Genomic DNA, 14454 nt, shown 5'->3' with positions numbered 1-14454 from the left:
TTCCGAGCTAGAAATGATCATCCATGCTTTTATTTCCTCACGTCTAGATTACTGTAATTCTCTTTTCACCTGTCTCAATAAAACTTCATTAGACCGCCTCCAACTAGTCCAGAACGCTGGCGCCAGACTTCTGTCCAGATCTCATAAGTTCACTCACATCACTCCAGTCCTGGCATCCCTGCACTGGCTCCCTGTTAATTTCAGGATCCAGTACAAGATTCTGACCATCACTTACAGAGCCCTCCATGGTCAAGCACCTGCATACTTGACAGATCTGGTGTCCTTTCACTGTTCTGTTCTACTAAAGGCCACCTACTTACTGTCCCTCACACAAGATTAAAGGGCCAGTGTGTAAAATGGGTTGAAAACAGTGACATCAGTGGTCACATTCTAGATTGCAGGGCTCACTCGCTCACCCCTCCCGTCGGGTAAATGACGGCGGCCTCGTAGGGACAAAAAGCCTTGCGCACGACTTTTTCAGGAGTAGGTCTATCTAGCGACAAGGTGAATGTTTATTTATTTATTATTTTTTTTATTTATTTATTTTTTTAATATACTTCATTAATCCCCGAGGGGAAATTCAATTTTTCACTCTGTTGTCAATTACACACAGGTCCGAACACACACATGCACAAACTGGACCTATACATGCACTAAGTGGAGAGATGTCAGAGTGGGCTGCCCATGACAGGCGCTCTGAGTGGTTGGGGGGTTCGGTGCCTTGCTCAGGGGCACCTCAGCAGTGCCCAGGAGGTGAACTGGCACCTCTCCAGCTACCAGTCCACGCTCCATATTTCTGGTCCGGACGGGGACTTGAACAGGCGACCCTCCGGTTCCCAACCCAAGTCCCTATGGACTGAGCTACTGCCGCCCCAGCATGGTTTAGATTTAGAAATCTAAACCATGTTACGATATTGTAATGAATCCCTCACGAGCAGGAGACCAGAGGAGCGTTCGGGAAAAAGGCCCGTTTATTTGAGCACTCCAGAAACTCCGGTAACACTCCACTCCGTTCCAAACTCTGACTCTTTCTCATAACTTTACACACATACTCGTTTACCATTCTGAGTGGGGACCCCCCGCCCCTCTCTGCTCCGCCAATCTACAGCCCGCACACTGACTGACAGCGTAGCCGGTAAACAGTGCTCAGCTGTTTATTTAGCCTAGCAATATCTCCGGACTATAGTAGCTGCAATGGACGACTTTGAACGCGATTTTGAAAAGTTTCTTGTAGCGGACACAGACCCAGACCCATACCTGTTTGAGCCGGAGCATACAGATGAGGAACTCTATGTGTTTGATGCTGAACGGGTGAGAAGAGAGGCTGAATGCACAGAATGGGATTCGGTGCTACTGCTGCCATTGTTGGGGAGATATATCATCAGGAGGAAAAGTGCCGCAGAGAGTGCATCACAAGGAGTGAAGTTGCGTCTTCTTTTCCTCGCAGATGACGGTTGGGGTTCATTCTCTCCTGTTGCGTGGTAAGTGTGGTCCATTCGCAAACTTTATAACTAAAAAAACTTTTCACTACTCTCTATCGACGAACTACTAATACTCTGCTGTTTCTTCCTCCTTCTTCCTTCCTTCCGCTGTCTTTGTTGGTTCATCTATACACACGAAACGCGTTCTCTGGCTGGCTGGATTGTCCACTCGGTCTGCCGTACATACATGGCGGCGCAAGATGGTGACCTCTCTAAAGCAAGGCCCTTGCTATATATATATATATAAAAGCATAATTATAAGGCTACGAAAACCAAATGAATTTTATTTTATAGCAATCATACACTTGTATAAACATATTAATGGGTAGAATATTCAGATTCAGATTCAGATTGACAATAAACCATGCCAAATATTACACACTGGCCCTTTAAAGATGAAAGGTGATAGAGCTTTTAAGGCTGTTGCACCGACATGGTGGAATGCACTACCTCATGAGCTGAGAGCGGCGTCTTCCGTGGACATTTTTAAAAAGCAGTTAAAAACACATCTGTTTAGGCATGCGTTCCATTAATTGTCCATTGTATCATCTCTGTATTTCGCTGCACTTTACTTTTTATTTGTTTTTGTGTATTTTGCATTGTTTCTGTTATTATATTTTTTGTATTTTATCTTGTGAAGCACTTTGTGAGTCCTCTCTGTGAGAAGTGCTATATAAATAAAATTTACCTACTTACTTACTTACAATCAGCAGATCCACATTATATAAGTTACAGTGGGTCTGGTGCAGGGTCCGAAATTAACCCCCGGTGGGTAAATATTTTTATCACAATAGTCATTTATTTGATTACCATGCTGAGAGTCTCTACTGCTTGTTGGATTCATTTATAGTTGCGTTTTTCAACAGGCACGCACACTGCATGTGCTCCTATCCTTCTAAACGCTGCAATCTGATCGTCTCAGGCACTCCTAGTCCACCGTTTGCGGTATAGGACATCAGCTGATCTGCTAAACTATCACTTGCCATCGGCCCACTGCAGCTATCGCAATGCTAATGTAGAACAGATGGTTATGAGTTGTCCCCATACTTATGAAGGTAATAAAATAATACCACGGAGGCTCCATAGTTTACAACAGGACGGCAAACTCTTTATTGTCTCTCACATTGTGACCAGTGGTGCATTACAGCTTCAATCTTTCCATTCTTACCTGTCACAGTAAAAGCCCATACACACTGCATCAGTGATAACCAGAGGGAACTTATTCACATGCTGAAGCTGTGGTGATGAGTTGTTTAATAATTGGTTTCCAACCTGGGGGTCTCGGGACCATTCTCAATACAAGATGGTGCCCCCAGTGCGGATGTCTGTTACGGTTGCTCGTGCTCACCGCTGAGCTTCTTTCAATTTCTTTTTCATTTAACTATCTTATTTGGAGATTTTTTTTTTCAGTTAGCTAGCTAGCACTTATGTTCTGTTTTGTTATGGAGACGAAGACTGCTCTCTTTATAGCGGTCTTTCTCCTATTTTTCCACGGAATATCATGTGCGGGGACCTGGCGCCCAGTCGTGGCTCCATTGTTTACACCCAGGACCAGTGCTACAACACACCGCGGTGCGGCCCAAGGTGAGGCACGATATTCCCAGCGAGCTGCGGAGAAGGAGGTGGGGATGTCGCGCCGACAACGGAGGAGATGGTACAAACCCGTCCTCCTGTCCATCGTTATGGGGAACGTAAGATCGCTCCCCAACAAGATGGACGAGCTGTCGGCGCTGACTCGCCATCAGAGGGAGTACCGGCAGAGCAGCGTGCTGGTGTTTACAGAGACATGGCTGAACGCGGAAGTACCGGACACGATCGCCGCGCTGGACGGATTCCAGCTCATCAGATACAACAAGACAGTGGACAGCGGTAAGAGGAAAGGAGGAGGGCTGGCTGTGTTTGTGAATGATAGATGGTGTAACTCTGGGCACATCATTATCAAGGAACAGCATTGCTGCAGGGGCATTGAGCTGCTGGCTGTTGGCATGAGACCATACTATCTACCCAGGGAGTTTTCTTATGTCATTATGGTAGCAGTGTATGTCCCCCCGTCCGCGAAGGCTGAGTCTGCTTGTGACATTCTCCACTCTGTTACAAGTAGGCTGCAAACATGGCACCCTCAGGCCCTCCTTCTGATCTCTGGGGACTTCAACCACGTCTGTCCATCCACCACGCTGCCCACCTTCACCCAGTATGTTTCCTGCCACACCAGAGACAATAAAACACTGGATTTATTTTATGCCAACACCAAGGAGGCATACCACTCATTCCCCCTGCCCCCCCTGGGATGAGCTGATCACAACCTGGTTCATCTTCTGCCTGTCTACAGACCTCTGGTGCAGAGGGAACCAGCAACCACTCACACTGTGAAGAGGTGGTCTGATGAGGCCGAGGAGGCCCTGAAAGACTGCTTTGAGGCCACTGTGTGGGAGGTACTCAGTGATTCCCATAGGGAGAACATTGACAGTCTGACATCATGTATTACAGACTACATAAACTTCTGTGTGGAAAGCACCGTACCCACCAGGACTGTGCACTGCTTCTCCAACACCAAACCCTGGATTACTCCAGATATAAAAGCTCTCCTGAAGGAGAAGCGGAGAGCTTTTAACTCTGGAAATAAGGAGGAGCTGAAGGCCATGCAGAAGGAGCTACGGAGAAACATCAGGCAGGGAAAGGAAGGATATAAAAAGAAGATGGAGGAACAGCTGCAGCAGAGCGACGTCAGCAGAGTCTGGAGAGGTTTGAAAACCATCTCAGGACACAAACAACAACCAGACTGATCTGAATCTGTTCTTCAATAGATTTGATCAGTCTGCCCCTCCCCTGGCCCAGACATCACAGCTGCAACCCCCCTCATCCTCACCTTCACCTTCCCCCTCACCTACACTCCTGGCACACTGCTTCGACACCTCACCCGCTCTCCCGGACATCTCACCACCCCCCACCCCTCCACCCACCTCATCACCTCCACCCCCCAGCACGCAGCCCCCCTCCTCCAGCTTGTCCTTCACTACCTTTCAGGTGAGAGATCAGCTAAGGAAGATAAAGACGAGGAAGGCTGCGGGTCCAGACGGCATCAGCTCCAGGCTTCTGAAGTCCTGCGCAGACCAACTGTGCGGGATAGTTGAAACCATCTTCAACCTGAGCCTGAGGCTGGGGAGAGTACCACAGCTGTGGAAGACATCCTGCGTGGTACCGGTGCCCAAGACTCCACACCCCAAGGACTTCAGCAGCTTCAGACCAGTGGCATTAACATCACACCTTATGAAGAGTCTGGAGCGCCTGGTCCTGTCTCGTCTCCGCCCCGCAGTAGGCCCTTCAATGGACCTGCTGCAGTTTGCCTACCAGTCTGGCATTGGGGTGGACGACGCCATCATCTTCCTCCTGCATAGAGCTCTTTCTTACCTGGAGAAGCCCGGAAGCTCTGTGAGAATCATGTTCTTTGACTTCTCCAGCGCTTTCAACACCATACAGCCTGCACTTCTGAGGGACAAACTAGAGCACATAGGGGTGGCTAATCACCTCACATCCTGGATCCTAGACTATCTCATGGACCGGCCACAGTATGTCAGGACCCAGGATTGTGTATCGGACCTGGTTGTCTGCAGTACGGGAGCCCTGCAGGGGACGGTGCTGGCACCGTTCCTCTTCACCGTCTACACTGCAGACTTTTCATACAACACCCCCACCTGTCATCTGCAGAAGTTCTCTGATGACTCTGCCATCGTTGCCCTCATCACAGATGGGGACGACAGGGAGTACAGAGAACTGAACCAGGACTTGGTGGACTGGTGTCTGAGGAACCACCTTCAGATCAACGCGGGTAAAACCAAAGAGCTGATGGTGGATTTCCGCAGGCGCAGACTCCTCCCCCCAACGCCGGTGAACATCCAGGGAAAGGACATTGAGATGGTGACATCTTATAAGTACCTGGGTGTTCATCTTAACAATAAACTGGACTGGACTAATCACATAACAGCACTATACAGAAAAGGCCAAAGCAGACTCTACCTGCTGAGGCGGCTCAGGTCTTTTGGAGTGCAGGGGGCGCTCCTGAAGACCTTCTTTGACACTGTGGTGGCATCAGCCATCTTTTACGGAGTGATCTGCTGGGGCAGCAGCGTCTTGGCTGCAGATAGGAAGAGACTTTTGTACTTATTTTGCATCCCTAGTTTTTTAAGTTTTAAGTTTTTAAGTTTAATTTTTGAAATCTTTAATCTGACTCTTTCCGCTTGACTGCTGTAACACTGGAATTTCTCAATTATGGGATCAATAAAGGTGTATCTCATCTTATCTGATCTTAACAAGAAGGCAACAAAGCTTCACTGGGGGTCAGAAGGCCTTCGTGATTTTTAGGGGTGTACAAACTTTTTTTAGCTGACTTTTAACATTGTAGTTCATTCATTTCTGAAAAGAAAACTATGTTTTGTCTTTAAAGTTCTGATCAATAACCCTAAAAAAATTACTTCACTCTCTGTGAAACAGCCTCGTCCTGCATTAGAAAAGTACGCAGTTAAAACAACCACAGAACTAATATAAGAAGGGCCAAGACTCAGGAAGAGGAAAACACTGAATTTGTCAAAAAGAAGCCTATAAGTATGAATGGTTTTTAAAAATGATAAACAAATAAATACATTAAACATACAGAATTGTCCCAGAAGTTACTAAAATATCAGGAAAACTCATCTCTGATGGAAAATATACAGGAAATAATCTGCTCAAAATGAATCCAAATCGCTCATTTTACTCAAACTTCCTGCAATTATTGCAGTCTGTACTGTAAACGTTATGCACTAAACATAATATGAAATGTCCATAAAATATGTCACTTAGTCAGGGGACATTAGTTTCTCAATGACAGAAAAGGGGTCCATCAAGAAAAAAGATTGGGAACCACTGGTATATTGAAATAATTTTGCTTCACATTTTGCGCCAGCCTCTACTTTAGGTTTCTATTTAACATAATACTTCATTATCTCAATGAAACATACTGAAACAAATATACATGTGACATGAAAGGGCAATTTATTATTTTGGAAGGTAAAAAATAGGCTTGGCTGGTGGATTTTTTTCATCTGCCAGCCTCTTGGCTCAGATCAACTCAAAAAGTTAATTTCGGACACTGGTCTGGTGTATGTATGGTCAAACCATTGCTGCAATTTTATAAACAAACCTGTAGCCTACATCCAGGCTCTATCTCACCACTGCACAGTAGACTACAACTACCAAGTTGAATGGTGCGATCAATTCACCGCGCACACAGGTAAGCACACAAAGGCTCACCTTAAACGAACAAGCAGCTCTGTCTCATACACACAAAGCACAAAGCTAGATAGAATGGGTGCTAAGTCATTAACCTCTGCCATGTCTGTATCAAAAGGGAGGAAAACTTACATTTTAAAATAAGGGAACTGCTGTGGTATATCCTGTTAAAGTATGTGTTGGCAACAGCAGGAATGGATTCATCCCAACTAATGACTAATTCAGTGTCTTTCTCCTTGTACAGCAAGGGTTTGGAAACATTGATGGTGAACACTGGTTAGGCCTAGAGAACATCTACTTGCTGACCAACCAGGGCAACTACAAGCTGCTGGTGACTCTGGAAGACTGGGCCGGACGCAAGACCTTTGCAGAATATGCCAACTTCCGTGTGGAGTCTGAGGCCAACTTCTATAGGCTGCAAATGGGCCGATACCATGGCAACGCTGGAGACTCACTTACCTGGCACAATGGCAAGCAGTTTACCACACTGGACAGAGACCATGACACCTTCACAGGTGAGTGGAATGCAGTGCAGGAGAAGGCAATCATAATTGTTGGTAGAATTTTACCAAAAGCTGCTTACATTATGGCCAGTGGCCAAGCTAGAGCCAGTCCTTTTGATACAGGGGCACATACAAGTAGGGTCAAATATCTAAGTCTGAACAATAATATATATGTGTAAATATATATACAGTACAGGCCAAAAGTTTGGACACACCTTCTCATTCAATGCGTTTTCTTTATTTTCATGACTATTTACATTGTAGATTCTCACTGAAGGCATCAAAACTATGAATGAACACATGTGGAGTTATGTACTTAACAAAAAAAGGTGAAATAACTGAAAACATGTTTTATATTCTAATTTCTTCAAAATAGCCACCCTTTGCTCTGATTACTGCTTTGCACACTCTTGGCATTCTCTCCATGAGCTTCAAGAGGTAGTCACCTGAAATGGTTTTCCAACAGTCTTGAAGGAGTTCCCAGAGGTGTTTAGCACTTGTTGGCCCCTTTGCCTTCACTCTGCGGTCCAGCTCACCCCAAACCATCTCGATTGGGTTCAGGTCCGGTGACTGTGGAGGCCAGGTCATCTGCCGCAGCACTCCATCACTCTCCTTCTTGGTCAAATAGCCCTTACACAGCCTGGAGGTGTGTTTGGGGTCATTGTCCTGTTGAAAAATAAATGATCGTCCAACTAAACGCAAACCGGATGGGATGGCATGTCGCTGCAGGATGCTGAGGTAGCCATGCTGGTTCAGTGTGCCTTCAATTTTGAATAAATCCCCAACAGTGTCACCAGCAAAACACCCCCACACCATCACACCTCCTCCTCCATGCTTCACAGTGGGAACCAGGCATGTGGAATCCATCCGTTCACCTTTTCTGCGTCTCACAAAGACATGGCGGTTGGAACCAAAGATCTCAAATTTGGACTCATCAGACCAAAGCACAGATTTCCACTGGTCTAATGTCCATTCCTTGTGTTTCTTGGCCCAAACAAATCTCTTCTGCTTGTTGCCTCTCCTTAGCAGTGGTTTCCTAGCAGCTATTTGACCATGAAGGCCTGATTCGCGCAGTCTCCTCTTAACAGTTGTTCTAGAGATTGGTCTGCTGCTAGAACTCTGTGTGGCATTCATCTGGTCTCTGATCTGAGCTGCTGTTAACTTGCGATTTCTGAGGCTGGTGACTCAGTTGAACTTATCCTCAGAAGCAGAGGTGACTCTTGGTCTTCCTTTCCTGGGTCGGTCCTCATGTGTGCCAGTTTCGTTGTAGCGCTTGATGGTTTTTGTGACTCCACTTGGGGACACATTTAAAGTTTTTGCAATTTTCCGGACTGACTGACCTTCATTTCTTAAAGTAATGATGGCCACTCGTTTTTCTTTAGTTAGCTGATTGGTTCTTGCCATAATCTGAATTTTAACAGTTGTCCAATAGGGCTGTCGGCTGTGTATTAACCTGACTTCTGCACAACACAACTGATGGTCCCAACCCCATTGATAAAGCAAGAAATTCCACTAATTAACCCTGATAAGGCACACCTGTGAAGTGGAAACCATTTCAGGTGACTACCTCTTGAAGCTCATGGAGAGAATGCCAAGAGTGTGCAAAGCAGTAATCAGAGCAAAGGGTGGCTATTTTGAAGAAATTAGAATATAAAACATGTTTTCAGTTATTTCACCTTTTTTTGTTAAGTACATAACTCCACGTGTTCATTCATAGTTTTGATGCCTTCAGTGAGAATCTACAATGTAAATAGTCATGAAAATAAAGAAAACGCATTGAATGAGAAGGTGTGTCCAAACTTTTGGCCTGTACTGTATGTCCCAAAGAAACCGAGGAATAGTGGCACCTGGGGCAGGTTGGGGCAACAATGGGATATAGTTTAGCCAATCTGTCATTGGAGTAATGTAACCAATTTACTACTTTAAATTGGATTAATCCATGTCTGATACAGAACGATGAGTTATGTATTTGCAAAATAATGCTTTTCCAGGCATCCTCAGGGATAGATGCTCCAATGTCTCCTTCCGGGCTGTTTTATTTTTATCCCATGTGTGAGGGCAACTATGAAGAATTAATGTGTATATATTTGATACTGTGCCTTTATTGAATGGGTTGACATTAAGAACTGAGTAAGCCAAATCCTTAAGGGGTGGACATTCCAGTATCCTGGAAAATGTTTAGAGGCAAAGCTTCAACCCTGAAGGTATCTAAAGTAGTGAGATTTTGGTAAGTTGTGGTCTTGACACAGAAAAGCAAATGATGCAAAACTGTCATCTGTGCCAAATCTAATTGAGAGAGTGTAAAAAGATGGTTAAACAATATTGGAGAGAATCCACATATGTTTTTCACATTGAGGTGTTTCCTAAACTGGCCCAAAATCTTAATTGAGTTTTGTACAACCACATTTGCATTTAACTTATCTGTTCTAATATTCAACGGGAAAGGAGCAGTTAAAAATGAGATTGGAGAAACTGGAGGTGTAGATTCAAACTCCATACTAGCCCAAATAGGAACTTCTTTTTCTGTAAAGGTGGTGATCCAATACGTAAACTTGGCAATATTAGCTGCCCAATAATAAAATAGAAAGGCAAGAAGACAGGGGATACTCTCCAATGGATCCGAAATTTCCAAAGGCAGGTTGTCTGCGTACAGAAGTGTTTTATGGTTTGTTTCGCCCCTGGAAATACCCCTGATCCTGTTTTCTGATCTGATGGCATTGCCAATGGTTCAATGTCAAATAGAAAGGGTGACAGACAACAACCCTGTCTTGAGCCCCTGTGTAGCATAAAGTATTCAGAAATCAGGCCATTGGTTCGCACAGAGGCTGTGGTTACACCCCGCCTTTCTGAAATCCCGCCTTTCCGAAAATAGACCTCCATTCTTCGTAATGGCGGGGTTTCCCATTTTTTCTAAAGGCCCCACTATTCCGAATATTGGGGACAACGCCTGCAGTTCGTCAACAGGTGCCTCCACTCATCCGCACACTCAATCACAGATCCGCTGCAACAGCACTGAACCACCACTGAACATATGATTTCAGGGATTAAGACAGGTACTGACTCAATATCCTACAATCCTCAAACCATCAATGACCAATTTAAACAATATTATTCTTCCCTTTATATCAGTCGGATGTGGACACCAATTTGTTTGAAATTCATTCATTTCTTAATTCTTTAAATATCCCAAAACTCAATCCTGAAGCTCAGGCATCCCTAGAGCAGCCATTAACATCTGAAAAAATAACAAATGCTTTCAAGTCATCCCTAATATCAATCAATCAATCAATTTTATTTATAAAGCCCAATATCACAAATCACAATTTCCCTCACCCTCACAGGGCTTTACAGCATACGATATCCCTCTGTCCTTTGGACCCTCACAGCGGATAAGGAAAAACTCCCAAAAAAAAAAAAAAAACCCTTTAACGGGGAAAAAAACCATGGGAGAAACCTCAGGAAGAGCAACTGAGGAGGGATCCCTCTTCCAGGACGGACAGACGAGCAATAGATGTCGTACAGAACATAATAAATTAACAGTAAACCGTATGACACAATGAGACAGAGAGGGAGAGAGACAGAGACAGAGAGAGATGCAGGATAGACGGTAATGACAGTAGCTTACAACAACATTAATGAAAGTAATAATATTATAATTAATAATAATACATTAATATCTGATAGTATACATGTGTGACAATAATCATATGTGTATAATAACAGTAGAAGTATGACTAATGATAACAGCAGCAGCAGGAGGCATCTGGCAGGACCACGGCAGCAGCATAACCACACACGTCACACTATCCAGGCACCGCTGCAATATGAGTTAACCTGAGAGACAGTGGAGCACAAAGGCTCCGGAGAAGAAGCCGAGTTAGTGACATCCAGAATGGCCGAGTTAGCAAGATGCAGTAATAGGATACGAGAGAGAGAGAGAGAGAGAGAGAGAGAGAGAGAGAGAGAGAGAGAAGGAGAGAAGGTTCCCGGTGTAATATAGAGGGGTCCTCTGGCTGACTAGGCCTAAGTCAGCCTAACTAGGGGCTGGTGCAAGGTAAACCTGAGCCAGCCCTGACTATAAGCTTTATCAAAGGGGAAGGTCTTAAGTCTAGTCTTAAATGTGGAGACGGTGTCTGCCTCCCGGAACGCAACAGGAAGATGATTCCACAGGAGAGGAGCCTGATAGCTGAAGGCTCTGGCTCCTGATCTACTTTTGGAGACTTTAGGGACCACGAGTAACCCTGCATTCTCAGAGCGTAGAGTTCTGGTGGGATAATATGGCACTATGAGCTCTCTAAGATATGACGGAGCTTTACCATTTAGAGCTTTATACGTTAACAGTAGGATTTTAAATTCAATTCTGGATTTTACAGGGAGCCAGTGCAGAGGAGCTAAAACAGGAGAAATACAATCATGTTTCTTAGTTGCTGTTAGTACACTGCTGCATTCTGAATTAGCTGGAGAGTTTTTAAGGACTTACTAGAGCTACCAGATAACAGAGAGTTACAGTAATCCAGCCTTGAGGTAACAAAAGCGTGGACCAATTTTTCTGCATCTTTTTGGGTCAGGATAGGCCTAATTTTCGCAATATTACGCAGATGAAAAAATGCAGTCTGTGAGGTTTTTTTAAATGAGAATTAAAAGACAAATCTTGTTCAAATGTTACTCCGAGGTTTCTTACGGTAGTGCTAGAGGCCAGAGCAATGCCATCTAGAGAAACTATGTCATCAAATAGAGAGTCTCTGAGTTGTTTGGGGCCAAGAACAATAACTTCAGTTTTGTCTGAATTTAACATCAGGAAATTGGTGCACATCCAGGTTTTTATGTCTTTAAGGCAGTTATGAAGTTTAGTTAATTGATTACTTTCTTCTGGCTTCATAGATAAATACAACTGTGTATCATCCGCATAACATTGGAAATTTACAGAGTGATTTCTAATGATGTTACCTAAAGGAAGCATATATAGAGTGAAAGTAGAAAGTATATTAAATTCAGACTGAAATAGCAACTTTTCTTTAAAAAGATCAGGCATGGGTGAGACAGCATAACATCTATCTATATCTGCAATATTGTCTATTAAATCTCTAAGTTGTTTATTTCGCTCCCTAGTTTTGTGTGCTACATAAGAAATAACTTGTCCCCTAATGTATGCTTTCAAAGATTCCCACAAAGTACTCCTTGAAACATCTGGAGTGTCATTAATTTCTAGGAAGAAGTCAATCTGGTCACTAAGATATGTTCATAAGTGTTTACATGAAAGCAAATGGGGGTCTAGGTCCCAGGTGTGCTGGGGTGCTATATTATCTGGAAATATCATGTCTATATGTACAGGACTGTGGTCTGATAGAACTATGCTATGGTACTGACTTTTAGAAACCAAAGGAATTAGGTGATTGTCTATAATGAAATAGTCAATCCTGGAGTGACTATGGTGGACGGGGGGAAAAAAAGAAAATTGTTTTACAGCAGGATTTTTAGTCCGCCATGGGTCTGACAGGCCGAAAGGAAAGAGTTAATGGCTACTGCAGCCGATGACAGAGTGCTATTTGGTCTTGGATCTGACCTGTCTAAATGGGCATGAAGAACGCAATTAAAGTCTCCATCCAACACCAATTTGTAAGAGTTAAGATCAGGAAGTGCTGAAAAGAAATTAAGAAAGAATTGTGAATCATCCCAGTTTGGGCCATAGATGCTAGCCAATATTAAAGGTGAATTAAATAGCCTACCAACTGCAACAACATACCTTCCATTAATATCGGAGATAACTTCAGAGAGTTCAAAAGGAACCCCTTTCCTGATAAGAATAGCTGTTCCCCTGGCTTTAGAGTTAAAACGTGAATGAAACGTTTGTCCAATCCATTTACATCTTAACCTCTTTTTGAGAGTTAATATTCAGATGTGTCTTCTGCAAAAACATACATTTCAAATGACTGAATATTTTACTAAGTTTGACCATATTGTTCATGCCTTTGACGTTCCAACTGATGAAAGAAGTTACACCTTGTTGTCTATCTACATTGTTAGGAACCATAGTTCAGTAATTTGAGTGTAAGAACAGCTCCCATATCCTGACAAAGTCTGAGTGCGTACTGCGAATGCTTGAGTCTTAGCATAAAACAAAACCAAAAAGAAAAGACACAAAACAGACAAAAAAAGGATACATGAATGAAAGATACCATCCTGAATCCCTGGGCTGGTCTTCCCTAAACTCGAGACTGCCCCAAAAACACCTATCCCTCTCTTAAGCATATAACACGTCAAACTAACCTAAACTCTCATATGAACTATGCAAGGGTAGAACAACAAGCTACATATATAAGGGCTGTGATGGAAAATTCGGGTATTTAAGCACCTTTAAACTATAATGTGTTGTATCCTAATGATGTGTGTCACTCATTTAACCCCTACTGTGACAGCAGTGAGAGACACCAAGGTCACGAGCCAGGGAGGCTCAGACACCAAGATTATGAGCCAGGGAGGACAACAAGTGTCCTTGTTAGTCTCAAGAGATGTTGTGTTTTAGGAATGTCAAGGCGCCACATATTTTGACTGTTGATGTGCATGTGTTATGGGAAATATAAAGATAGCAGGGCGAGAAGACTTGCTAGGCACTCTTACTGACTGACTGTCCATGCGGTTGTATGTGTGAGTGTCTCCATTCATGAATGCTTATTAAAACTCAAGAAAGACAGCCGACGTGTTAAGACTTTTTCTTTAAACTGTTCATTAAATAGTAGTTTTGCCACCACAAAATTGGCGACCACGAAGGGACCTCATCTGTGAGCGGGTTCTGGAATTCTGGACTGAAGGTGTGAAGACTGTGCACACAGCAAGAGCTGAGGCTCTTACCACCTCAACCTCCCCCACAAAGGAAGGTTGAGAGGAGGGCCTGACGTCCGGAAATCCGGGATTCCCTTCACCGTTGGGGTCCAAAGAACGTGGTGGCTGTCAACACTCAACTCAAGTCTTTTCCACCTACTGAAATAGGTTGGCAGACATGCCAGGCACCGTTTCTGGGAAGCAGAGTGTAGGAAAAGTGGTGAGTTCGGTTTAGGTCAGGGACCTAAAGTAGTGTAGGTTAGGAACCTAACACGACACCTGATTATTTCAGCCGATAAAGGCAGAAGAAAAGGTGGTGAGAAGCTGTCTGGGTTAAAGGAGAAGTTGAGACACTTGCTATCAAAGTGGAACAGACAGAGTGAGTG

The 14454-nt window shown here is 43.9% G+C and overlaps 2 protein-coding genes across 11 annotated transcripts in view; one reads left to right on the top strand and one right to left on the bottom strand.

Annotated features, from left to right (window-relative positions):
• The window catches only part of ralgps1 (Ral GEF with PH domain and SH3 binding motif 1), a 315193-nt gene that overhangs the window by 172599 nt on the left and 128140 nt on the right, over positions 1–14454 (bottom strand). The gene's annotated exons all lie outside the window — the stretch shown is intronic.
• Positions 1–14454, top strand: part of LOC125905820 (angiopoietin-related protein 2-like) — a 71049-nt gene that overhangs the window by 29015 nt on the left and 27580 nt on the right. For all 3 annotated transcript variants that reach the window (XM_049604063.1, XM_049604062.1, XM_049604064.1), the window contains exon 4: positions 6991–7261. In XM_049604063.1, coding sequence (XP_049460020.1) covers positions 6991–7261 — 271 coding nt within the window. The remainder of the gene's footprint in view (positions 1–6990; positions 7262–14454) is intronic.

The sequence above is a fragment of the Epinephelus fuscoguttatus genome, linkage group LG18 (genome assembly GCF_011397635.1).
Source record: "Epinephelus fuscoguttatus linkage group LG18, E.fuscoguttatus.final_Chr_v1".
Lineage (NCBI taxonomy): Eukaryota > Metazoa > Chordata > Actinopteri > Perciformes > Serranidae > Epinephelus > Epinephelus fuscoguttatus.
Note: the sequence above shows the minus strand (reverse complement) of the source record. Positions and strands in the feature narration are given on the sequence as shown.